Below are 24,210 nucleotides of genomic sequence, written 5' to 3' on the forward strand. Positions count from 1 at the left end.
TCAAATCTGAGCTGCAGCTACTGGCTTACGCCTACACCATAGCAACACTGGATCCAAGCCACATCTGCCATCCAGCTCACAGCAACACTGGATCCCTGACCCACTGAGTGAAGGCAAGGATCGAACCTGCATCCTCATGCATACTAGTTGGATTTGTTTGCATTGCACCACAATGGGAAATCCTCTACACTCATTTTTGAAATGAGGAGCATAGCGTCTACCTCCCAGCATTTGGTATAGAACAAGTGAGCATGCATCTCTTCCAGGACTTGCTTGCAAGTGCCTGGCACACACTGATGACTATAAAAGGCTGATGGGGTATAATGGAAAGTTCTCAGGCACTGAAATCTGACCATCAGGAGTTGGAATCCCTACTCTATCACCTCTTAGCTCTGTGGCCTTGAGTAAAACACTTCATCTCTCTGATCCACAGTTTCTCTATAAAATTGGGATAACGCCCTTGTCCCTAGGTGTTTATAAGGAAGAAACGAGAAGCGTAGGTGTGTGAATTGCTAGCTCTACCCTGGACTTCAGGGGTATCCACTTTCTGAGCTGTGGCTCCTTCAACTCCAGACCCCAAAGTTAGGTTTCAGTCTCACCTGGCAGAACTCTTGTTTTCCAAATCTGCTTGCCCTTAATCACGATAAGCTTCCAACCCTGGATCATCCAACTTTGTACTAAGGTCCCAGGTCTCCAGTCTGATGCCTCCTAGAGCTCATCGAAAAGCCTAGAAATTTCCCTTGGGGCTTTGGTGTGACCATGGACAGCAGGTAATGGCTCAGAACTCTAAGGCTGGACAGGCATGGCAAAGCTCTTGGCAGATGATGTGCCTGTGGCCACCATGGTAACCAAAGGCATTCTCTTGGCTGGCTGCATCATGACCACAGAGGGGTGGACTGACAGCTTATATCACTTGGGCCTAAAATGGACTTGCTGGGGTGCAAGGAAATGTAGAAGAGGCCAGCTTGGATCTGGTCTCAGGCAGCGGGGCCCCAGGGCCCAGGCAGGCCCTGTCTAGTGCTGACTCCCTTGGAGGCAGTCTCGTTCTCTGGGGAGGGGCTACCCAGAGGCCTGTCCTGGCCATCCAGGCCCTCTCCCTCAGCCCTGGCAGGAATTAGCAGAGGCTGCTAAGTGGCCTCCTGTGCTCCGAAGAAAGGGGGAGGGAGGGGGGAGGGGGGCAGCTCCAGCAGGGTGATTGTCATGGTTACGATCTGACAAAACAAATGGCTCTGCTTCCCGCAGGCCACCTAAACAGCCATCGCAATGTGGGGGGCATTGATCAAGCCAGCTGCCAGGGGCCCCCAGGTGCTGGGCCTGGCCCTGGAGCCCTGCCTTGGGCGCCCCCTCCAGCAGCTCTGGGTGTAGGGAGGCATCTGCCAGGACTGCGGACAAAGGGAGTGTTTGCCTGGACACGTGTTGCTTCTGGGACAAGGTAAGGGTTAGTCCAGCTGGTGTGAGGCTGAAGCCCTCTTCATCCGTGCAGTCCTGGGTGTGTGTGTGAGCGTGTGTGCGTACATCGTCCGTGTGTACATTGTGTGCTTGCACTCGTCGGGGCGGTGGGGGGATCCGCTGAACACAGGGCTCAGGATGCTCGATCTCACTGCCACATGTTGCTCCTCACATCTCTCTCTCCCTCTCCCCCCTCCCTCCCTCCACCCTCCCCTCTCTCTCCCTCTTTCTGGAGCTCTCTGTGTCTAGTTCTTTTTTTCTAGTGTCTCTGCATCTCCCTCTCCCCATGCGTCTCTCTCTCCTCTGACTCTCCTCCCCCGCCCCCCGGCCACTCCTCCCTCCCTCATCATCCTTGACACCTGTTCCACCATCTCCCTGACCCCCAGAGTCTCTCGTCTGTCCTCTGGGGCCCCCTGGCCATCAGGAGCTCTGTGGGCTGTCTTTCCCTGGCTGCCGAGCTCCCGCCCGCTGCCCTCCGGGTGCCGGGCAGGCATGTGACTGTCCTCAAAGCCAGTCGCCAGCTGAGAGGGTGCCCTTCTCAGAGCCCCGCGCCCAGGGTTTCCACCAGGTAAGCGGGGCTCCAGGGGGAGATGGGGTCCTTGGGCCGGGTGGAAGGTGGGGAAGCGAGGGGAGGAAGGGGAGGACCTGGCACCTGTTCGCAGCAGTGGCGTCTGCTGACACTCAAGCCCCCGCTGGAAGTCCCGTCATAACAGCTCCCACAGCAGCGCCAACAGTCCCAGCCTGATGCTCCCTCTGCCCTGCCTGCCCCGCAGCGCTGATGGAGGCTTGGTGGGGCCTGGGGAGTGGGGGCCAGAAGCTTCCCCCTCCCCATCTTCTCTCCATGAGCTGCTGCTGCCGACACATTCCTGTCTCTCTTGTTACTTCCTTTCTTCCTTTCTCTCTTTTTGAAGACTTAAGGGGAGGCAGCACACCCCCCCCTCCCCTCTGCAGGCATAGAAGCCTGTTCCCTGGGTTCTCCTGACTCAGGGATCTGGGCAGAGCTCAGAGGGCACTGCTCAGGGAGGAGGCCAGAGGGCACGGAGGCTCCCTTGGTTAGCTGGAAATGGGGAGTTGGGGTCCAAGCACATGGGAATAGGGTCATGGGGGTGGGGGGAATGTGCGCTAAGGGGCACCATGTGACACTGGAAGGTGTGAAGTGTAGGGAGTGAGCCCCCTGTGTTGGTAAGGGGGGGGGCGTGGTGCATATGTAAATGTGCTGACGTGTTTTGGATACACACATGGGATGCCCTGTGTCTGCTGGTGTGCAGGGACTGAAGAGTGTGGGGCGTGCATGTTCACATGCAGGTAGTTGTGGGTTGAACTTGACTCAGAGGTTGTAGCTAGGATCGCCGAGGCCTGCCTGCAGTAAGTACTTGGTCACCCAGCCCTGGTTAGTCTTGCCCCCCAGGGACAGTGCTTCTACTGTTTCCAGTTCAGCCCCAACTCCAGGTGATGACCCAGGGCCCAAGAGGAGGTGGGCACTGTGCCCTGAGGGTGCCCTGCAGATCCCACTCATCTTCTGACATGAGCTGGGCCAAGGACCCTGGGCTGGGGGAGGCTGGGGTGCTGAGCGTCTTCCCCAGCCTTCGGTGACTCAGAGTCTATGGGGGACCAGCCCCAAATCTGGGCCAGATAAAACTCCAGCCATTGGCCATCAGTTTGCTGCCTGGTGGAGGGGCCGCTAGTAAAGTGGTCCTGGGCCCAGAGGGAAGAGTCGCGTTTCTGTCCCTCCCAGTTTCCCTCACAGCTCCTGTGCTCACTGGCTGGTTTCCCCTTACCAGACATATGGTGCTGATTATGGTCCATGGGGGAAAAGGACAGCCCTGAGCTAATGGGGACAGTGGAAGGGGCACCCAGAGGTTCCAGGTCGGCTATTCCTCCAGGACCCTGGCCTTGGGCTTCTGCTCAGGTTCAAATTCTCCTTTCTGCTGGGGGAGTGGGTATCTCTTATCACCTCTCGGTTGACTCCCTCCAACTAAGAGAGCTGACTTAGGTTTCTTGTGATCTCATGGGCATTTCCAGTCCAGCCAGACTGGGAAGGAGCTCAGGCCATGCCAAGCAGAGGGTCACCATAAATAAGTCACAGACTTCTCTTGGGGCATTGGGACAGCCCATTGTTATCGTTGGACAAAATATGGCTCCAAGTCACCAGGGGTGAGCACATCTTTTCACCTCATTAAACCCCTTTAAGAGCATGTACCCACTGGACATCGCCTCATGAAGATCCAGCAGGAACCTTTCCCTAACCTGTGCTCCCTGGGGTTACCAGGCTGGCAGAATGGCTGACCCATGAAACCCTCTGGGAGAAGGGGCTGGCATTAGGGGTGTTTGGTGTGGGGATGAGAAGGCTTCCTGGAGGAGGTGATGTTGCCGTGGGAACCTGGAGGAAGCAATGGAAGGAGGTGGCTATCTGGGTGGATAAAGAAGAGTAGAGGAGTTTCCTACATGGCTGGAGGTATAAGTACAGGCAAGGTTGGGAAGGGCAGGAGATTTTGGGGGGACTGGTAGCAAGTCAAGTGGAATGAACAGAACAGCCTAGGATGGAAAGAGGGAACGGAATGAAATCACTCATCACTGGATGCCCACTTTACACCAGGCGCTGTGTTGGGCATTGCAATCTCAAGTGGAGAAACCAATATTAATTAATGACCCAAGATGATACAAAGCAGCACCTGTGACAAGAGCTCTTAGATTTGAGATCTCTTCTAGCTAGCCGTGAAGAGAATGCTGAGGAGGCTTATAAGAATCTGAAGCCCAGAGGTGAGGGCCAGGCTGGATAGAGGAGCTGGGTGTCCTCTGTTCATACCTTGGAGCAGGGCATGGGTCAAGTGGTTTGGGAGAGAGCAGAGAAGAAAGGCTTGAGATTGGACCTTGAGGACGTTCTGCCTCCAATGACCCATCACTTGCATCATTTTAGTCCTGGCCCTGAGGGATGAGCCAACAAAAGAAACAGAGAAGGGGTGGCTGGAGGGAAGGGACCAGGACCTAGTATCCTCTCTGCCTTGTGACAGTCCCTTACCAGGTACCTTCTCCATGGTATTTTATGTCATCCCCATTTTACAGATGATGAAACCGAGTCTTGGAGAGGTCAAAGAGTTTGGCGTAAGGTCACATAGCAAATAGCAAAGCATTTCACCAGAAATGAAATCAGAGAGTTGGCAGGTCCATCAGATAGTTCCTGAGTGTGTGATCCCCAGAGAAATGGACAAGAGAATGGCCTTGTGTCATCCTTTAGAAGAGATGTTAGGACCACTCCATGGATAGTGAGTATCTCTGCCAGATATGGCTGAGTGAGGCTGCGTCCTAGGGGCTCAGAGGAGGGAAAAAAAATCACACCAGATGAAGGAACCAGGAAAGGCTTAAAGGAGGAGATGGAACTTGAAAGGACCGGGAGGGTAAGTAGGTTTAGAAACACACAGGTGACACAGTGGTGCTCTGCATTGAGGGAAGCACGTAGCAAAGACATGGAGTTGGGGAGAGGGGAGGTCTGGGAAACAAATATTCCACTTATTCAAGAACACAGGATAAGGAGTTCCCATTGTGGCTTGGTGGTAAGGAAACCAACTAGTATCCATGAGGTTGCAGGTTCAATCCCTGGCCTTGCTCAGTAGGTTAAGGATCTGGTGTTGCCACAAGCTGTGGCTTAGGCTTGAAGCTGCACCTCTGTTTCGACCCTTAGCCCGGGAACTTCCATATGCTGCAGGAGCAGCCATAAAAAGGAAAAAAAAGAAAGAAAAAAAGAAAACCTTTTGCTGGATGATATATTGTGAACGTTCCCAGGTGGCCTCAGTACAAAGCTCTTCTCTCTCTTTCTACAACTACACTAGGGATCAAACTGTTGGACCCAGGACAGTGGTTCCTTCCATGGGTACCATGCTGGAGATGGTAAGAGACACAGGGTCAGGGTGGGCAGCTGGAGTGGACGCTCCCAGTACAGCCTTGAATGGGGCCACACATGAGAGTAGCTGGAGGGCAGGGGATGGGTCTACCAGGTTTGCTCATGCAGACCCCATGCAGGGGTCTGAGACCCCACAAAGGTGAGGCTGAAGGTTAAAAACAAAGCCATAATAGAAAAATGTTCATGAACCCACCACTCACAAAGTAGTCCCTCCATGAACATCTCTCCTTGCTCAACACAAACGTCAGTCCCTACTCATCACTCCAATCTGTGTCCATCATGTTCTCTTTGGTTGTTGACCATATGATGGCCAACCGATTGCAGGGTGGAACTGCAGTCCTGAGAAAGGTGTGGGTTTTAATGAAGCCCATCAAAGGGGATGATGGAGGACACTTCTAATCCCACACAAAATCCCAGGCAAATGAGTCCCCGGCAGAGGTAAGCCAGCTAACAACACAAGAGGAGGAACGTGGCCCCAGCGAAGTCAGGCTAGGAAATTTAATCATGACATTGTGACAGTGAAGGATGACATGGAAAATTGTCCCATTATGCTAGCATATGATTTTTCTTACTAGTTTGTGGTATCTTTTATTAATAAATTTTATCGGCGCATAGGGGACCTACAATGTTGTGTTCGTTTCCGCTGGACAACAAAACGAATCAGCCTTACATATACATGTATATCCATTCTTTTCCAGATTCTTTCCCCATATAGGCCATCACAGAGTATTAAATAGATGTCCTCAAGCTACATAGAAGGTCCTTGTTCTCGATCGATTTTGTGTATGGTAGTGTGTATACACCAATTGCAGCCTCCCAATCCATCCCACCCCACAACGTTTCCCCTTTGGTAACCATAAGTTTGGCTCCAAAATCGTTGAGTCTGTTTCTGTCTTGGGAATAAGTTCTTTTGTATCATTTTAATTAGACTCCACATATCAGTGATCTCAAATGATATTTGGAGGCTAACATATATTAGTTCCAAAAAAACGACCACCCTAAACCCAATCAATACTTGATTTGTTCTCTGTTCATTGATAATTTTAGCATGTGGTTATACTTACAATCTTATTTTGGTAATGCAAGAGCTTGTTTTCATATTTTTAGTTTCATTTCTCAAAGTAAAATCCCAGTTGAAATTTTTTTCACTCACCATTTCCACCGTATGAAATTTTGGTCCCTTATCTTAAGTGGATTACTTGGCCTCTTCCTGGCCCAATTATTGGAGAAATATGGAGACCTTATATGACTGGCATTTAATATCTGTAAAATTATAAATGAGTGAATGAGTGAGTGAATGACTATCCCTTTAAGAGCCATATACTTTGCTTTTCAAGTCTCTTGCTTCTGCATTGCCAGCCTCACCTTAGGGCATTCCCTCATTTAGTCAACATTTAATGAGCACCTGTCGATTGCCAGACATTTTTCTAGGCACTGAAACAGCTGTCTACAAAATCTCTGCCTTCATGGCTTATATTCTGGTGGACTCGCTGGCCTCCCTTCCCTTCCCTCACCTTTCACTCCCTTCCCCATAGCGTGGCTTCTGTCCCTGGGACCGTATTTGCTCAGGGCTCAACTCACTAAGTTAGATTAGGTTACATCGGAGTTCAAAATCAGCAATGTTTTCATTCTTGCTTCTGCCATATAGCCTGGGGTCATGCACCTTGTTACAGAATGCAGTCACTTTTAGGTCCAGGATAATAGAGGCTCCTCGTGGACAAATGTCCCGTGACCACCATGGTGGGGAACAAGACGTGGCCAATTACACACTGGATTTTGCAGCTTCCACTTGGAAGTGATTCCCTCCACTTCCACTCAGTTCATTGGCTGAAGCAAGACACACAGGGGCAGGGACGTGCAGCCTGCCAGGTGCCCAGAGGAGGAGAACCAGTAAGATCTGCCCAGTAGCGGGAAGATCGCACCCTGGCTTCTCCAAGAGAGGGAGTGTCATAGCCTTTAGGAGGATGTTCACAGGCAATTGGGGGGAAAGAAAGGTTATCTTGGGTTGGATCCTTTTGAGACTCTTAGCCCCCAACCTTGGCCACTAGCTCTGATTAGCACATCCAAATACCTGGTGGCCAGCAGAGCTGCCTTCTGCCACACTCAAGATCCAGCTTAGCAAAGCAGCAGGTTGGTTTCAATTGGGTTTTGGCTTGTGCTGCTATAACAAAAATGCCATAAACTGTGTGACAACAATTTACTTCTCATAGTTCTGGAGGCTGGAAGTCCAAGATCAGGGGACCAATAGGGTCAAGTTCTTGGGAAGGAACTTCTTCCTGGTTTATAGACAGCTGGGCACCCTCTTGCTGTGTGCTCACAGGATGGAGAAAGAGAGCACTGCTTTCTTCCTCTTCTTGGAGAATCCCATCTACCCTCATGACCTCATCTAAATCTAGTCACCCCGAAGGTCCTCACCTCCCAGCACCATCACCTTGGGAATGAGCACTTTAAAATATGAATTTAAGGGGGAGGCATTCAGTCCATAGCACAGAGAAAGCTCAGCCGTAGGAGCTCCAGTTCTGTTGTGCTACTTCCCCTCTGAGCCTTAGTCCCATGATCCTTCAAATGAGTATAATAATCTTTATTTCCCCCCCCCCGCCCCGCAATGAATTCTTGGATGTGAACATGCTTGGATTATAAACTACTCCATATGAGGCATGGATGCTCTTTATCATTTTTTTAAGGCTCAGTGGTGGACTTGAGAGGGTGAGTTGGTCAGAGACTAGAACCTCCTCGCTGCTTTTAATTCTATTGTTTCAGTTCTTTGAACTCTGAAGCCTTTTCTAAGACTATCCATCCCCTTTCTAAGAGATTCTTCAAAGCCTGTTGGGAGTTCTGGCCCCGACCAACTTTGCCCTTCAGCCCATCTTTCCTCACACAAGCCAAAGCTGCCCACTCACTTTAAAAGTCAGCCTTGGAGTTCCCATCGTGGCTCAGTGGGTTAAGAACCTGACATAGTCTCCGTGAGGAGGCGGGTTTGATCCCTGGCCTCGCTCAGTGGGTGAAGGATGCAGCACTGCCACAAGCTGTGGTGTAGGTTGCAGATGCCGTTCAGATCTGGCATTGCTGTGGCTGTGGTGTAGGCCAGCAGCTGCAGCTCTGATTCGACCCCTAGCCCAGGAACTTTCATATGCCATGGGTGCAGCCCTAAAAAGACAAAGAAAATAAACAAAATAATAAAAGTCTGTCTTATTTTGTTCATGCAGCTCAACCCCGACCCCCTAGCTGAGTCATTCACACCATCCAGATTTGAGGAGCCGTTACTGCAGGCTGGGCACAGTGCCTAATATGCTGCAGGTGCAGCCCTACAAAGAAAATGTCTGAAAATTTTAAAAAATAAATAAATAAACTACTCACTCCTGAGGTCATACAGCAGACTCTTCTCAGTAGCCCTACTGACAACCCTCAAGACCTGGGGTTTTTGAATCTGGCGGTACCTCTTTCTCCCTCCTTCAGTGGGTCCAGACACAGCTTCTTAGCCAGAAGCCTCAGGAGGTGTGGGCGGCTTGCACCTCAGCCATGCACAGGGCTGACTGTCCTGGATGTCCGGCCTGGCGGCACTCCAGGTCCCTTGGGTGGCAGAGGCACTGAGCTGTGCATTTTCTGTCCTGTTTGTCCCCCCAGCTCCCCACCCAAAGGGAGCCTGCAGCTGTCTCTGGGATGGAATCCTACAGGCTTTAGGCTGAAAGAGAGGGATTTCCTCTACAAATCTTCAAATGAACCCACAGCCAAAGCCTCTTCCCCCCCGCTGATACATCCATCTCCATCATTCATTGACCTGCTCATTCATTTAACGCACAAATGGAGCTGTTCATTCATTGAGTTCCTTGTTGAGCCCCACGAGGAGCCAGACTTTGAGGAGGGAGGGGTCTTGCCTTGAGTCCTAGGAGCTGACAGCCCCCCAGCCGGGGTGAGTGGAGCCCTTGCCTGGGGCAGAGTCCTTGTCTGCCTGTTCACCTGTATGCTACAGTGCCTGGCACATTTGTTGAAAGGACTCACAACACACACGGATAACGAGATGGCTAAAGGGACAGGTGCAGGTTGTGCTGGGGGTGGGGGTGGGGATGGGGAGGCATCTTCTTCAGCACAGGACCCAGAGAAGCCTTCATGGAGGTGATAGCCCTTGAGTTGGGCCTTTAGGAATGGGCAGATCTCCTCTGGAGGAGGGGGTTGGGGTGGGGATGGCATCCCAGGCAGAACCAGCAGTATCAGAGGAGACATGAAGCAGGAAAAGTCAGGTTTGTTTGGAGGAATAGCCAGGGGTCTGAAAAACTGGTTGGAGCATGGGGTGAAAAAGCGGGGGGAGGAGAATCAGAGGCATGGATCTGTTTACCCCTGTCGGCTGGATTTGAACTTGAGGTGGGGAGGTTTAGAGGAAGGAGATCAGAATTCGAGAGCCCAGAATTCTAGAAGCTTGGGACAATCCGATCCAATTCAGAGAGCCCACCTTTGATGGGAGTGTCAGTGTTGGGCTGTGGGTGGGAGGTTCCTTGGCAGACAGGCTCCCAGTGAGGGCAGGAAAGCATGGACTCCCTAGAAGCATCCACGATGGGGAAAAGGATGAGGCTCCCTGGCCCCAGGTGAGTGGGCAGGGGGCAAGGCCAGAGGTGCTTGGTGGACTCACCCTCTGCCTCTCACCCAGGCCCAGCTGAAACTACTCAGCCGGGGAGCTCTGATTCTGTGGACACCAGCTGGGGGAGGTCTGACCAGGGTGAGGGGGAGAAGCCTCCAGAATGGCTGGTGGAAGAAGGCAGCCAGCCAGGCTGCCTTTGAGACAAAAAATGACCTGAGAGTAAAAGGAGATGGGGCAGATTTCAGCTCCAAGGGCCAAATCAGAGTGTTAGAGCGAGAAAGCGCTGGGGGTTCGGAGCTGAAATAAATAGAGTCAGGGGATCTGGAGCGTTGAGGCTTCAAGTAGGTTTATTGACCAGCAAATGGCCAGGAACACTGAGAGAAGTCTCAGGCTTCCCGGGGTTGGGGGTGGTGGTAGTAGGTATTATAGGGGCTTGTGGCTGAAGTAACCTGTGTCAGGGTTCGCATCAGGCTACATGGGGGTAGGAGGAGAAGGTGAGGGGTTGTAATGGAACATTCCATGATAAGGTGTGGGCTGAAGATGAACAAAGTCAAAACGTAGTTAGGGCACAAAATTCTCCAAAACCCCACAGCCCCTTTCCTGCTCAAACACAGGAGTTTCTGGGGCGGGCACCTGGGCAGAGACTCAAGGACCTTCCCAGCTTGGCGGTCTTGCTCAGGGGTCAGCCCAACCCAGGAGGGCAGAGGACAGAAGCCCCCGGCCTCGTTGGGACACAACTGCTTACTGCCCACTCTCAGGACAAGCATTCTTTCTCTCTCTCTTTCTTTTTTCGTATTTTTAGGGCCACATCTGCAGCATATGGAAGTTCCCAGGCTAGGGTCGAATTGGAGCTATAGCTGCAGGTCTATGCTACAGCCACAGCAACACAGGATCCAAGCCACACTGGCAACCTACACCACAGTTCATGGCAATGCTGGATCCTTGACCCACTGAGTGAGGTCAGGGATCGAACCTGCATCCTCATGGATATTTAATGGGTTTGTTACCACTGAGCTACAAGGGGAACTCAAAGCATTCTCTCTTTTATGCTCCCAATTTCCTAGGAGGTGGGTACCATTATGGTCCCATTTTACAGATGCGGAACCTAAGGCACAAAGACGTTAAGGAATTTCTCAAGGTCACACAGTATGTACATGGCAGAGCCTGGCTGAGTAATTGGCCCAAGGTTACAAGGAAGTGGCCATCCAGGGACTCTAGCCGCATGCTGGGACCAAGCTGCTACCCCACAAGCAGATTTCTCTGTTTCCAATCTCTTTTTGAAAAGCAAATATCCCCTGGCAAGGGAGGCATGAGGCCCTGCTCCTTGACCCCAAGACCACTTATTCAGGAAGGCGGTCTCCACCACTGCAAGGACAGCCTAGGACAGGTGGGCCCAGCATGCTTCTCCTTGTTCCCCACCTGGACATCCTTCCCATGTGGCATCTAAATCAAGTCACACTGCGCATGCCGCAGGCACCTGTCAGCCCAGCCTCTGTCCTCAGCTTGGAACCCTGCACCCCAGGCTGTTCCAGGACAACCTGGGGCCCAGGCCATAGGCTTCCCCAGAAGCCTCTCTGGAGCCTGGAGAGTGGATGGAGATCGGTGGAGTTCACGGTGCAGTCAGGATCACAGCTGCTCCTTGAGAGGCATCAGAGCAGGATGAGTCCAGAGTCCCCAAGGCTCATGGCCCTCGTTCACCAGGGTCCCGGTCCTCCCTCCTCCTCACCATCCCTCCCTCCCTTTCTCCCTCCTTCCCTACCTCACCCTCTCCTGTGCTCAGTATGGACCAGGAAGCAGCGGGGGGGAGGGAAGGCTTTGGAGAGGGCTGCTTCCTCTCTCAGCAAGCCTGACACCTGCTAGGTGATCCTGCCTTCCAGGCGTCCCCCCTCAGTTTCCCCACCTGTAACATGAGGGTGTGTGTGACCTTAGCGATGATTGCAAAGCCCTAGACCCTGGTATATGCCTCCATTGAGAATCCCTCCTGCGCCCTGAGCCCTTGCAGGGAGCTGGGACCCAGGCAAAGGAGGAGGTGCACCACCACCCTCCCCAGATCTTACAGAGCTCACAGCCCTGGGAGGAGTCCAGTCGTTCCAGATGGGCTGTTACAGAGCTTTGTGATGTGCCATGTGGCAGACAAGTGCCAAAAGGCTGTGGAGGCCCTGAGGAGAGTATTGTCTGATGGGCTGGGATATCAGGGAAGGCTTCATGGTAGAGGTGACATTGGAACCAGGTCTTGAGTGGTGAATAAGACTTTGAAAGGCAGAGAAGAAGGCAACTACAGGCTCCAGCATAGGATGGGCATTGTGAGAAGGTCAATGTGTTTGGAGCAGAGTGAACATGGCAGGAGGCAACACTGGACAGAGATGGGCACCCGATGAGGAAGAGGCTTGAATGTCATGCTAGGAGTTTAACCTGCCCTGTTGGACAAAAGCAAATGGGAAGCCATTAAGCTCAGGGGAAAGGAAGCTTGCACACATGTGTGCACGTGTGTGTGTGTATGTGTGTGTGTGTGCTCATACAGGGAGACGGAGGAGATCAGAAGGGAAACAGCCTGGAGGCCAAGGGACAGGTAGAAGCTGGTAGTGATGCTTCTGGACAGAGCAATGAAGTAGTGGCAGTGGGGATGGAGAGCAAAGATTTCGGGAGAGCATTTGGGCAGAAGTGTCAAGGTCTGGGGAGAAGCTTAATGCAGGAGGCAGTGTAGCTTCATGGTTAAGGACATGGGCTCTATGGTCCTTCTGTTTGGGTTAAGTCCCAGCCCCATCATCTACTGGCTGAGTGGCCTTGGATTAAGTTAACCTCACCTCTCTGAGCTTTGGTGTTTTCATCCATGGTACATGGGTAGTAAGAGTCTCTAAGCACTTGGAATGATGTTTCATCATTCGACAAATATTTACTGAGTCACTACTATAGCCCAGTATTATTCTATGGGTGGCAGATATAGTGGCCAACAAATTAAAATAAAATCCTTGTTCCCACTCTGGCACAACGGGATCGGTGGCGTCTCTGCAGCACCAGGATGCAGGTTTGATCCTGGCCCGGGACAATGGGTTAAAGGATCCAGGGTTACTGCAGCTGCAGCTTAGGTCGCAGCTGTGGCTCAGATCTGATCCCTGCCCTGGGGAACTCCATATGCCAAAAAAAGAAACAAACAAAAATCCTTGCCCTCAGTGGGGCTTATACTCTATCTAGAGAGTTTAGGGGACATGTTAAATAGGATATACAAGCAGAATATACAGTCTATGAGATCGTGATAACTGCCCAGGAAAAACAAACAAGAAAACAGAGCTAGGAAACGTGGAGAGGTTGCAATTTTAAGAGCGATCTCAGTGCCTGAGTGACTCAGGTTTTGAAGATGGAGGTACCATGGATGGCATCTCAAGTTCAAGGAATGAGTGAAAATGGGAGGCTGAGCTGGAGGGACAGCAAAGATGACTGAGATTTTGGATTTGGGTGACACAAGCTCGGGCAGTCAGGTGCAGTGTTCCCATGGAGGCTAAATTCATCCCGGATGATGACAGGGTTTGGGGAGCAGGAAAGCCAGGAGCCAGGGGCCAAGTGTTGGCTAAAAGGAGGATGTGTTTGGGACCTTGAAGATGGGGGTGGGGTGTAGCCAAATGACATCAGCCTCCCAACCCGAGGGGTTGAAGGAATAAGCAGCCCCTCCTAGAAGGAGGGGAAGCAGGTCCTCAGGCAAGAACACGGAATCTAGTGGTGGTTGCAGAAGGCACAGGGAGGTTTGGTGAGGAGGAAGATGGCCGGGGCTGGCTCCGGGGCACAGAAGAACAGAACATCCCATATGGACAGATGCTCTCTTCAAAGGTGGGTGGGACTTCCGGGCTGGCGGGGAAGGTGTATCTAGAGCCCCGACTCATAGACACTGGGACCAAGACCTAAATGATGAATTTCACTCCAACATCTTCCCTGATGCGATGCCCTGGGCCTGATGGCCAGAGGACTTCTCTCCCTTAGCTGGAAAAATGGGAAACCCAGAAATGGCCAGCTCTGTGCTGTGATTATACACGTCAATTGACTCATTCATCCAACAATATTTATTCACCACCTACTAATAGCGCAAGCACGATTTGAGGCATTTGGGATGTATCAGTGAGAAAAACGGGCCCCAAATCCTTGCCCTTGTGGAAGGGAGACAGATGATAAGCAATAAACATGATTAATGCTTTACATTGAGTATGTTAGTAACAAATGCTATGGGAAAAATAAAACAGCAGATGAGGGACTCAAAGTGAAGATGGGAAAACAGGTTGCAAGTGTGAATGCAGTATTAAGGATAGGCCTCCCTGAGAAGGTACCATCTGAGCAAAGACTTGGAAGGAGTGAGAAAGCGAGCCACATGGGTAGCGAGGGGAAAAGCCTTCTGGAAGTGGAATAGCCAGTGCAAAAGCTCTACAGCAGGAGAAGAGCTTGCATAGTCACCAATGGGAAGATCAGAAAGGAAACGGGATGGGGCCTAGATCAGGGGGTCTGGAGGAATGTGGGGAGCTGGCAGGGGTTTGAACTATAGCACCATACGACTAGATCCACGTTTTCAAAGGATTTTTCTGATGGCCCCCCTGGAAAGAGATTGTAGGGGAACAAGAGGAAGGCAGCCATTGAGGTGACAAGGAGTCAGGTTTTGAATCTGTGGGCTTCCAGCTTTATGTAACAGCTGTCTCTCCCATTCATTTATATGACATCTGCCTTGTTCCCCACTCTCTCCCCAGCATCTAGGTGATCACTATAGGCTAGTGTCCTTCGGAAACTGCTGGCATTCATTCATTCATTCATTCATTCATCATACTTACAAATATTTACTAAGCATCTACTATGTGCCAGACACTGTGCTGGGTACTTTATACACATTATTCAATTTCATCTTACAGTACATTGAGACGGGAGCTACTGGCCCCTCCAGTCCTCTGGTTTTATAAACGAGGGACTGAATATCCAGGGATTAAGGTGACTCATGCAGGGTGAGGCAGTTCCTTATCCACTGGGATTCAAACCTAGATTTGTCTGGCTCCAAAGAGGCCTGGCATAAGGACAATGATCATTTGGGATTTATGAGTTCTAGACCATCAGGGAGCAGTCTTCATATTTAACCATCACTCGGGGAACCTCCTATAACCTGCAAAGACACCTCCAGGCTCAGGTTCAGCACAACATCTCATTCAAAGAAACACAGTACAACATCCCGCATAATTTGAAGCTTTCCTAGTCCTCCTTGAAGAATTTTAAATGGGACCCAGCTTATCACTCAGAGTAGCCCTTCTTAGAAATCCTCTTTCCTGCCCACATCCCCTTCCCACCCTCCATTCTCCCAGCAGCTGTTCTAAGGTCTCGTGGCCCTGCCCATCCCTTCTCCCAGCCCATTCACTGCCTTTTCTGTTTTCTCACACCTCCCCGGTCCATTTGTCAGATTCTATATCCCCAGAGTTAAGGATCTGGGCAAAGACAAATGGTTTGGCCAGTGAGGAAGGAGGGAAGGAGAATAAACGCTAAGTAATTATTGACCTTGATGCATTAAGACCATCCCCTGTCACCACCTCTGACCTGTTCACCCCGCACTGTTCTTGAGGCCAAACCTGGCTTTTCGCACCGTCCTGGGGAAGACGCTGGTAGCTTCCCCCCTAGTAGGTCCCTCCTGGCTCTTTCTTGTGGCCTGATGCCCACTGGAGGCCCAGGTTGGCATGGGTGGAGGACGGATGCTCAGTGTTGGTTGTCTGGTCCTCATCATTTACAGGGACTCCCTGGGCTTCTCCAGGAGAAAGCCCCACGTGTGTGCCCATGGTGACTGCACATCCTTCAGGCAGCCCGAACTCATATGCAAGGGCGTACACATCTCTCTGAGGCTTCTATGTCCTCTCCTGCAAAACAATACTCTTTATAAGGTTGAGGATTAAATGAGAATGTATGTGTGCCTGGCACCTTTTCAATTTTCAACAAATTCCAGCTTCTATTTCTATTATCTTCCCCTGCTCCCCAACTCTTCTGCTTCTGGATTGTAAGTTACTTAGGGATGGAGCTGTGTCTGACCTGTGTATCCCCAGTGGTTAATTCAGGGTCTGGAATACAGTAGGTGCTTATCAATATTGGATAAATTGATGAAGGATATGCATGAATTAGGCCCCACAGAATTTCAAGTTTATTCTTCCTAAGAGGGCTGATGCTCTTAGGGTTAGTTCTGAGTGTATCTGCCAGTGTTACAAACGTCACTCACCCAAGCCCCACCCCCTGGGTGAGGGGTGGCCCCAGAAAGCCAGGGGAGGCATAGGGACAATGTGGGACAACTGGGTTGGTTGAGATGCCCTTGGCATCATCCACTCGAAGATGAACCGAAGCTGAAGTCCAAGTTCGCCATGCATCTGGAGGCTAGTTCCCAGTCAGCACTCTGAACAGGAGTGAGTGAGGAAGAGGGCGGGAGAGTGGATGGCAGCAGATGAGGTTCTGTCAGGAAATGAGCTCCACCATCTTGCTCTGCCCCTGGGAGCTGCCATGCTTTGCTCAGGCCCCTGAGACAGAGAATTCCTGAGAGAAGCCAGCTGGGAATACAGCCGCTGCCTCCTGGCTTATCTGCCTCCTGCTGTCAGTCAGTCCGCTGCAGATAAGCCTGGCCTGAGAGCTGTCTGGGCCGGAGCCACGGGGAGAACATAATTAAAAAAACACTGCTGGACTGGTGGGAGGGTGGGAGCACCTGAGGATCCCAGCTTGGGGACACGAGGAGGACAGAGAAGCGAAGAGTTTCCTTCTCAGAGACAAGGCAGGGAAGTCAGCACTCATTGGACAGCCTTGCAAATACATGGCAACCGGCTACCCGCTGTGCCTGGCACGTGCACTGGTGAGAGAAGACCCAGAAAGAATCTCAGACTTGCATTTCACATCCTTTGTTTGACTTTGCTTCTCACTCGCACCCCAATGCGCAAAGGCAAGTGATCACCTGGGAGAGTCGATACCCAGCCCTGAGAATCGATACTGAGAATCAATACCCGGCCCTGAGAAGGGCTCCGAAGTTTTTGGTGTTGGAATGATGACCGTCATCCATTCTTTTCTTGATTCAATCAGCGCTGAGGATGCAATGGGAAGCAAAACTAGACAAGGGGTCCAGGAGCATGCACGCCAAAGGGGATGATGGATGTGAATAAAGTAAAGGAACAGGACGCATCCCCACATACTAATGAGAGGACTCAGGGAGAGAAGCTTGGCTCGGTGAGAGGCAGATAAAGGATGCTGGGCACGCTTCCCTGCAAAGGGGACCCTGCGTTGACACTGAAGGAAGTCACTAGTTTACAACAGGTCATGGGGTAAGCGTGGCAAGTACAAAGGTGGACAAGAGCCCAGGACACACCCGAGAGATGGAATGGAAACAAAATGTGTTTGGGAACATGGGGACAGCTGGAGGGGCCCCAAGGCTGGACTACACAGGGCCCTAGGCCAAAGTCTTTAAGGGTTTTGGTCTCTATCCTAGAAGTAATGGGAAACCACTGGTGGGTGAGACAGGGTGATGGGGTGATGGAGACCTGTCCAATCTGTGTGTTGGTCTGTTTATTCTGGTCACTGGGTAGAGAATGGGGTTGGGGGGTTGGGGAGGGTGAGGAGTAGACTCAAGAGGCTAGTTAGGATCTGCGGTCCAGGGGTGTGGCAGTGGCTGGGAGGAGGGTGCTGGGGGCAGAAGAGGAAAGACATGCATAAATCATGATCTTTGCCACTAGATTAGGTGTGGGATGGTGGGGGAGGGGGAGAGGTCCCAAGAATGGCTCCCAGGCTTTTGGAGGAATGGTGGCTCCCTTCCCGTCATTATTTTGTCACTTCCCTCACATCCTGAGTGTCAACTCTAGTGGGTTAGACTCACTGAGGTCAGTGAATGAGGGACTTGGTGAGCTTTTCCAGTCTTCTCATCTTCTCATTCAGCAGAGGAGGCATCTAAGGCTCAGAGGTGACAGGACAGACAAAGGGACGGGATCAGAGCCCACAGCCTTGGACTCCCTCGGGAGCTGGGAGAGCACTGTCCTTGGGGAGAACGCCAGGTTGGACGTGAGCCCACCTGGGCTCTAGCCCTGCCTGTGCTCCCACCTGCCATGCCACTCCGGACAGGTCACGTGTCTTCAGGCCTCCGTTTCTCTCCTGCAAAATGGAAAGAAATGGAATTATCGCTCTTCTTCTGAGGGGTGGCAGAGAGTCACCCTGGGTCACTCAGTGGGAAGCACGTGGCAGAAATGAAGAGAATGACACTCTGACCCTCTATGGGGGCTAAAGTGGGAAAACTGAGCTGGGGAGGGATGGGGGCGCCTCTCCCCACTTCCCGCCTTCTCGGTCTCTTGCAGGCCCTGAAGGTTGAGCAACCATCAAGATGCCCGGTCTGCTGAACCAGGTCACAGGGGCGGCCCTGCCCCTCACCGCGTCCGATGTCACCTCCTTCGTCAGTGGTTACGCCTTGGGTCTCACTGCCTCCCTCACCTATGGCAACCTGGAAGCCCAGCCCTTCCAGGGTAAGGACCCTTGTTGGGGCTTCTCTAGGGCCACCCCTTCCTCCACGTTGAATCCCTTCCCTGACCTGTATGGACATCTCCAGGCCTCAGTTTCCTCATCTGCAAAATAGAAATACCATTTCTGCCCTGTAGGTCTTAAAGCTCTAGCAAGCCAGGTCAGGATTCAAACCCAGGTTGGGGCTCAGCCCCAGCCCACTGCCCCAGCCCTATTGACATTCCACAAGACACGCCCACCTGGCTCCAACAGTCAGGCCCCCGATTTCCCCAAGGAGCCTCCAAGTAGGAGAGGCGTTCGGACTCAGCGGGAGCCAGGAGCTCCCAGTCCTAGGCATGGCTCTCGTCTCTGTGACCTTGAGGAAGCCGCTGTCCTTCTCCACATCAGGATGTTCCTGCGCCTGTCTGGATGCCAGGGTGTGCGGGAGGAGCAGATGAGGTAATGCACGAGGAAGGGCAGCGTGGAATGGAAAACAGTCTTCAAATATGAATCATCAGTGAGGAGCAGCCAGGCGTTGTTTGTAAATTACACTCCTCTCTTTGCACCTAAGAAAGGGAGTCACAGGAAGGCCGGCCCAGAGGGTTCAGTGTAAAGGCTTGTTAGAGTTAGGATCCCTTCTCACCCACAGTAATGGGGGCCTCCTAACCCCCAGACTTCATGTCTCAGGGCACCACTCTCCAGCCTGATCCGAGCTTCTGAAGCCATTTCAGTTCCCCACCAAGACACCTGCAAGGGAAATCCCTCCCTGCAGAAATCTCCTGGGCAGAGCAAATGACCCTGTCCCTGTGTTTGAGGAAACCTGGAGAGGGTGGCTTAAAATGAGACTAAATAACTGAACAGCTTTCAGACAGCCCTTTAGCTTTCCATGTGCAGAAAGAACCAGCCCCCCCCATTTTAGAGATGAGGAAATGGAGGCTCAGAGGGATGGGGACCTGGGGTCTGGGGGGGATTCACCATGCGCCAGGCACCACGGTCCAATCTCCATGTTGGTGGGCAGGTGAAAGGAAGCATGACCTTGAACCTCTGAGTGTGGTTCCCCTGCCATCAGCACCATCAGGGCTGGTTAGGAATGCAGACTTTCAGGCCCTGCCCCTGAACTGCTAGATCAGGATCCGCATTTTAACCAGACTCTAAGGTGATTTGTGAGCTTTAAGGTTTGAGAAGCACTGAGATGGAGAAATGCAGGGCACACACTATGGGGGACCTAGCTTAGGATGTGGTGGTTTTTTCAATTTTCATAATGACCCTGAGTTTGGTTCTCTTATCCCCACTTTACAGATGAGGCTGCGAGGCTTAGAGACGTTAAATCTCTTATCCAAGGTCACCAGGCTGGGATGGGGCGAGCCCAGATTAGAACCCTAGTCCTAGTCTTTCAAAGCCCCAGCTCTTGGGCAAACCACTGCACAGAGGTATCTTCTTAGGCCCACACAACAGGTCACAGAAAAAATCCAGATTTCCACTCTCGCTGGAAAAAGCTGAAACCCCAGCCGCGCCAGCCTCACAGGCCGGCAGAGTAAGAGTCGGCGGGGACAAGAGAGCGGCCGTCCCTTTCCAGCCACCCCACAGTTCACACAGAGCCTGTAGTTACCCCTACCCAGCCCCAGAGCCAGGAGGGCCCCGCCCGAGTCCACCCTGGAGTGGCAGTGAGTATCATCCATCCACTCAGATGGCAGGCCCGGGGCAAGGATCCCTGCCCACAGGTGGGGCATGCAGAGTGGGGCTGGGGCCCCCCATGATGCTGGGCCCTGCTCCGGCAGGCCTCTTTGTATACCCCCTGGATGAGTATACCACGGTGATCGGCTTCGAGGCCGTCATTGCCGACCGTGTCGTGACAGTTCAGATCAAGGACAAAGCCAAGATGGAGAGTGGCCGCTTCGATGCCGCTGGCCTCCGAGCATCAACGGTCACAGGTAAGAAGGCCAGAAGGGCTGTGGCAGCACCTGGGTATGGCTGGAGTCTCAGATGGACCATAAGGGCAGCAGTGGGATAGTGTAGAGAGAGCATTACGCTAAGAGTCAGGAATCCTGTGTGATTGTGGGTCAGTAATTAACCTCTCTTGAACCTCACCTTAATGTCTGTAAAATAGATGTAATTGTCTCTGTTCTCACCTAGAAAGAGTGGCAAGGATCAAAGGAGGCAACCAAAGAATTTTTTTTTCTTTTTTTTTTGCTGCCACACCTGCAGCATATGGAAGATCTCAGACTAGGGGTCAAATCGGAGCTGCAGCTGCAGCTGCAGGCCTACAGCACAGCCACAACACCAGATCCAAGCCGCCTCTGCAACCCACGCTGCACCTTGTGGCGATGCCAGATCCTTAACCCACTGAGCAAGGCCAGGGATCGCACCCTCATCCTCACAGAGACAACGTGGGATTCTTAACCTGCTGAGCCACAATGGGAATTCCTAGAAGGATTTTTAAGGTATCTCTAAAGAACAGAAAAGCATGCCATTTAAGCTCAGAGGTTGTAGAATGAGTCACAGCAGGGTTTGACTCTCCATCTGGATGCTCGCAAGCAGTAGGAGCTTAGATAAGAAATTAAACCTCGGAGTTCCCGTTGTGGTGCAGTGATTAACGAATCCAACTAGGAACCATGAGGTTGCGGGTTCAATCCCTGGCCTTGCTCAGCGGGTTAAGGATCTGGCATTGCCGTGAGCTGTGGTGTAAGTTGCAGACGCAGCTCGGATCCCGCGTTGCTGTGGCTCTAGTGCAGGCCAGTGGCTACAGCTCCCATTCGACCCCTAGCCTGGGAACCTCTGTATGCCGCAGGAGCGGCCCTAGAAAAGGCAAAAAGACAAAAAAAAAAAAAAAGAAAGAAAGAAATTAAACCTCATTTGTAAAATGTAACTAATAATCTATACATACAAATCTCAACAAAAAGCATGCGTGCGGAATACTTATCATGGTCCCTGGTAACAGCAAGTACTCAAAACATGACTGTTAATGCCTGCTATTGAGGGTACTGAGGCTCAGAGAAGGTGAGTGACCAGCCTAAGGTTGCACAGCATGTTAGTGGCAGAACCAAGGCTTGAGCCCAGACCAAGGATCACATGATATAAGAGATTCCAACCATTGAATCAGAGATGGAGGTGAAATTTGTTCACCTGCTCATTGAGATGTTCGAGTACCTTTTAATGAATACTCCCAATGTGTACGATGCAAAGTTGCCCCCCAAGATTTTAGGACTTCTCCCAGCCCGGAAGAAGAACTGGAAATGGCTGGGAGTGACCATGGTAGGAGCGTGAAAGCGGCTGTGCCCAAAGGGGTCCAGATAATGTCAGAGGAGGAAAAGAAGGGACCAGATAGGACCGGGGAGTTTTTCGTGGAGGGAGGGGTTGGATGGGTGGGTAAGATGAGCTAAGAAGGACTGAGGGATGGGCCTTTCAGCTGAAAGGAGAGGGCGTGAACTCGGAGGGGCAGGGGATGCTCGAAAGTGATTCTGGGGGGGAAGCGGAATCTGCGGATGGAGATGTGACCCTCTTTGTGGAGGGATTGTGGGTCCCAGTCTCCCATTCCCTGCAGGTACAGTGGAACATACACAGGCCTGGAATCAGACCCCCATAGGTTCAGATTTTGGCTCGATAAATGAGTTATTCATTGCATAAGCCGAGCAAGTGCACCCCCACACTAAGCCTCTGTTTTCCCATCAGCAAAATGGGCTGCTCTAACCTCACACACAGTGGGCTTAGGGAGATGACAGGTAACAGGCACAGTCCTGGAGCCCCGGCCTGGCATGTAGGAGACATTTTGCCAATGGGGGTTTCCGTCACCCCTCCTCCCTGCCCATCAGGAAAGGTGGCTCTGGACGAGGATTTGGAGCGGATCCTGTTCGTGGTCAACCTGGGGACCATCGCCCCTCTGGAGAACGTCACCATCTTCCTGAGCACGTCCTCGGAGCTCCAGACGCTGCCCAGCGGGGCCGTGAGGGTCCTGCTGCCTGCCGTCTGTGCCCCGACTGTGCCCCAGTTCTGCACCAGTCCCTCCAGCCAACCAACCCAAGGGTGAGGAGCCCCTGCCCATTCAAGCCTGGAGACCCGGTGGGAGGCAGGGTGTTGGGCACGGGAAGCAGGGGTGTGGGGGGGGGAGGTGGGGGATGGGGGTCAGGCTGAGCTCAATAACCACCCCTCTCCTGCTCACTTTTAGAGCACTTAAGACTTTCATTGAGGTATTCCCACTGTGGCTTGGTGGGTTAAGGATCCATGAGGGTGCAGGTTCGATCCCTGGCCTCCCTCAGTGGGTTAAGGATCGGTGTTGCCACGAGCTGTGGTGTAGGTTACAGATACCGCTCAGATCTGGCGTTGCTGTGGCTGTGACGCAGGCCCGCAGCTGTGGCTCCATTTCTACACCTATCCTGGGAACTTCCGTATGCCACAAGTAAGGCCCTAAAAAGAGAAAAAAAATCTAGGGAGTTCCCTGGTAGTCTAGCAGTAAAGCATCCAGCATTGTCACTGCTGTGGCTTGGGTTCAATTCCTGGCCCGGGAACTTCCACATGCATGGGCACAGCCAAAAAAAAAAAAAAAAAAAAAAAAAAAAAAAAGAGTAAACTATTCCACAGACTATTAGCCCCAAATTAGTAGAAAAATAACCCTTGACATTTACCCCCAACCCCAGTTCTCATCCTGACTCTGAGCCAAGTTGGGATCTGGGGAGATGTACCCTACGTAACAACAGTTTCATACATACCTCAATAGGGCTCTGGGGACAGCTGGGGGCACGTGCCCACTGGGACTCAGAGGACAGTGTCAGCAAACTCCTGGACACCACCAGTTAAAGTACTGACCTCAGGCTGAGTGGTAGGGAGGGGTTACGGCAGCCTCCCACGTGGGGTCAGCCTGAAGGGCACGCCTCGGTCACGCCACAGATAGTAATCAAACACCTGCCGTGGGCCTGGCACCATTTTGGGTGCTAGGAATACAGCAGGAAACTAGACAGACAAAGTCTCTGCCCTCGTGGGGCTAGTGTTCTACTGGGGGGAGGCAGACATTAAAGAAAGGAGCCCAGGAGTTCCTACTGTGGCTCAGCCGGCTAAGAACCTGACATAGTGTCCATGAGGATGTAGGTTTGATCCCTGGCCTTGCTCACTGGGTTAAGAATCCTGCATTGCCAAGAGCTACTGTGTAGGTCATACACAAGGCTTGAATCCTGTGTTGCCGTGGCTGTGGCTTGGGCCTCAGGTGCAGCTCTGATTTGTTCCCTGGCCTGGAAAATTCTATATGCCACAGGTATGGCAGCAAAAAGAAGAAGAAGAAAATGATAGAAGCCCATAAATGTGTAGTATGAGCTCTGTGAAGATAAATGCTATAGAGGCTAGAAGGGGACAGGACAGGGCGGGTGCTATTTCAGCTAGGATAGTTAGGGCTTAGGCAACATTTGAGGCCTGATCCAATTGAAAGGAGCAAGCCAGGGAACTATTCTGGAGGAAGAATCTTCTGAGTAGGGGGGCAGAGAGGGCAGTAAGTGCAAAGGCCCTGAGGCAGCAAAGGGCTTGGTGTGCTTGCAGAGGAGCAAGAAGGCTACTGTGACTGCAGCAGAGTAGGAGGGGGAAGGAGAGAGGTCGGTAGGTGGTGAAGAGTCAGACCAGGTAGGGCCTCGAAGTCTAGAGGGAAGATACTGCTGGCACAACAGGAGAAGCTGGTGGCACCATCCAGTCTCAGGCCAGGTAACATCAGTTAGTGTCTCATCTTTGTAAATACTGCTGTAGCCACCAAGCCTGGTGCCTTTGAGAGGCAGGACATTCAGGACTTCGGTGGGTCAGGGAACAAGAGGCCTGAGGGGTCCCAGAGCCACTGAGGTGGCCCCGATAAGCTTAT

General features: G+C 52.0%; 1 protein-coding gene across 9 annotated transcripts in view; it reads left to right on the plus strand.

Annotated features, from left to right (window-relative positions):
- The first annotated feature begins 1,213 nt into the window (after positions 1–1,213).
- Positions 1,214–24,210, plus strand: part of VWA5B1 (von Willebrand factor A domain containing 5B1) — a 63,053-nt gene continuing 40,056 nt past the window's right edge. For 5 of the 9 annotated variants that reach the window (XR_014807178.1, XM_084963141.1, XM_084963136.1 and 2 more), the window contains exons 1-4: positions 9,774–9,927; positions 18,242–18,406; positions 20,159–20,311; positions 22,190–22,400. Coding sequence is in view for 8 of the 9 variants with exons in the window: in XM_084963141.1 (XP_084819267.1) it covers positions 18,268–18,406; positions 20,159–20,311; positions 22,190–22,400 (503 nt within the window). In the remaining variant the exon portion in view is untranslated. Of the gene's footprint in view, positions 1,433–1,455; positions 2,018–9,763; positions 9,928–18,241; positions 18,407–20,158; positions 20,312–22,189; positions 22,401–24,210 lie in introns of those variants that run through there. The other 4 variants (XM_084963138.1, XM_084963135.1, XM_021095476.2 and 1 more) reach the window with 3 other exon arrangements.

The sequence above is a fragment of the Sus scrofa genome, chromosome 6, assembly GCF_054392235.1.
Source record: "Sus scrofa isolate SSC_HxYL_T2T_F1_AM1 chromosome 6, Sscrofa_HxYL_maternal_Yorkshire_Landrace_v2.0, whole genome shotgun sequence".
Classification (NCBI taxonomy): domain Eukaryota; kingdom Metazoa; phylum Chordata; class Mammalia; order Artiodactyla; family Suidae; genus Sus; species Sus scrofa.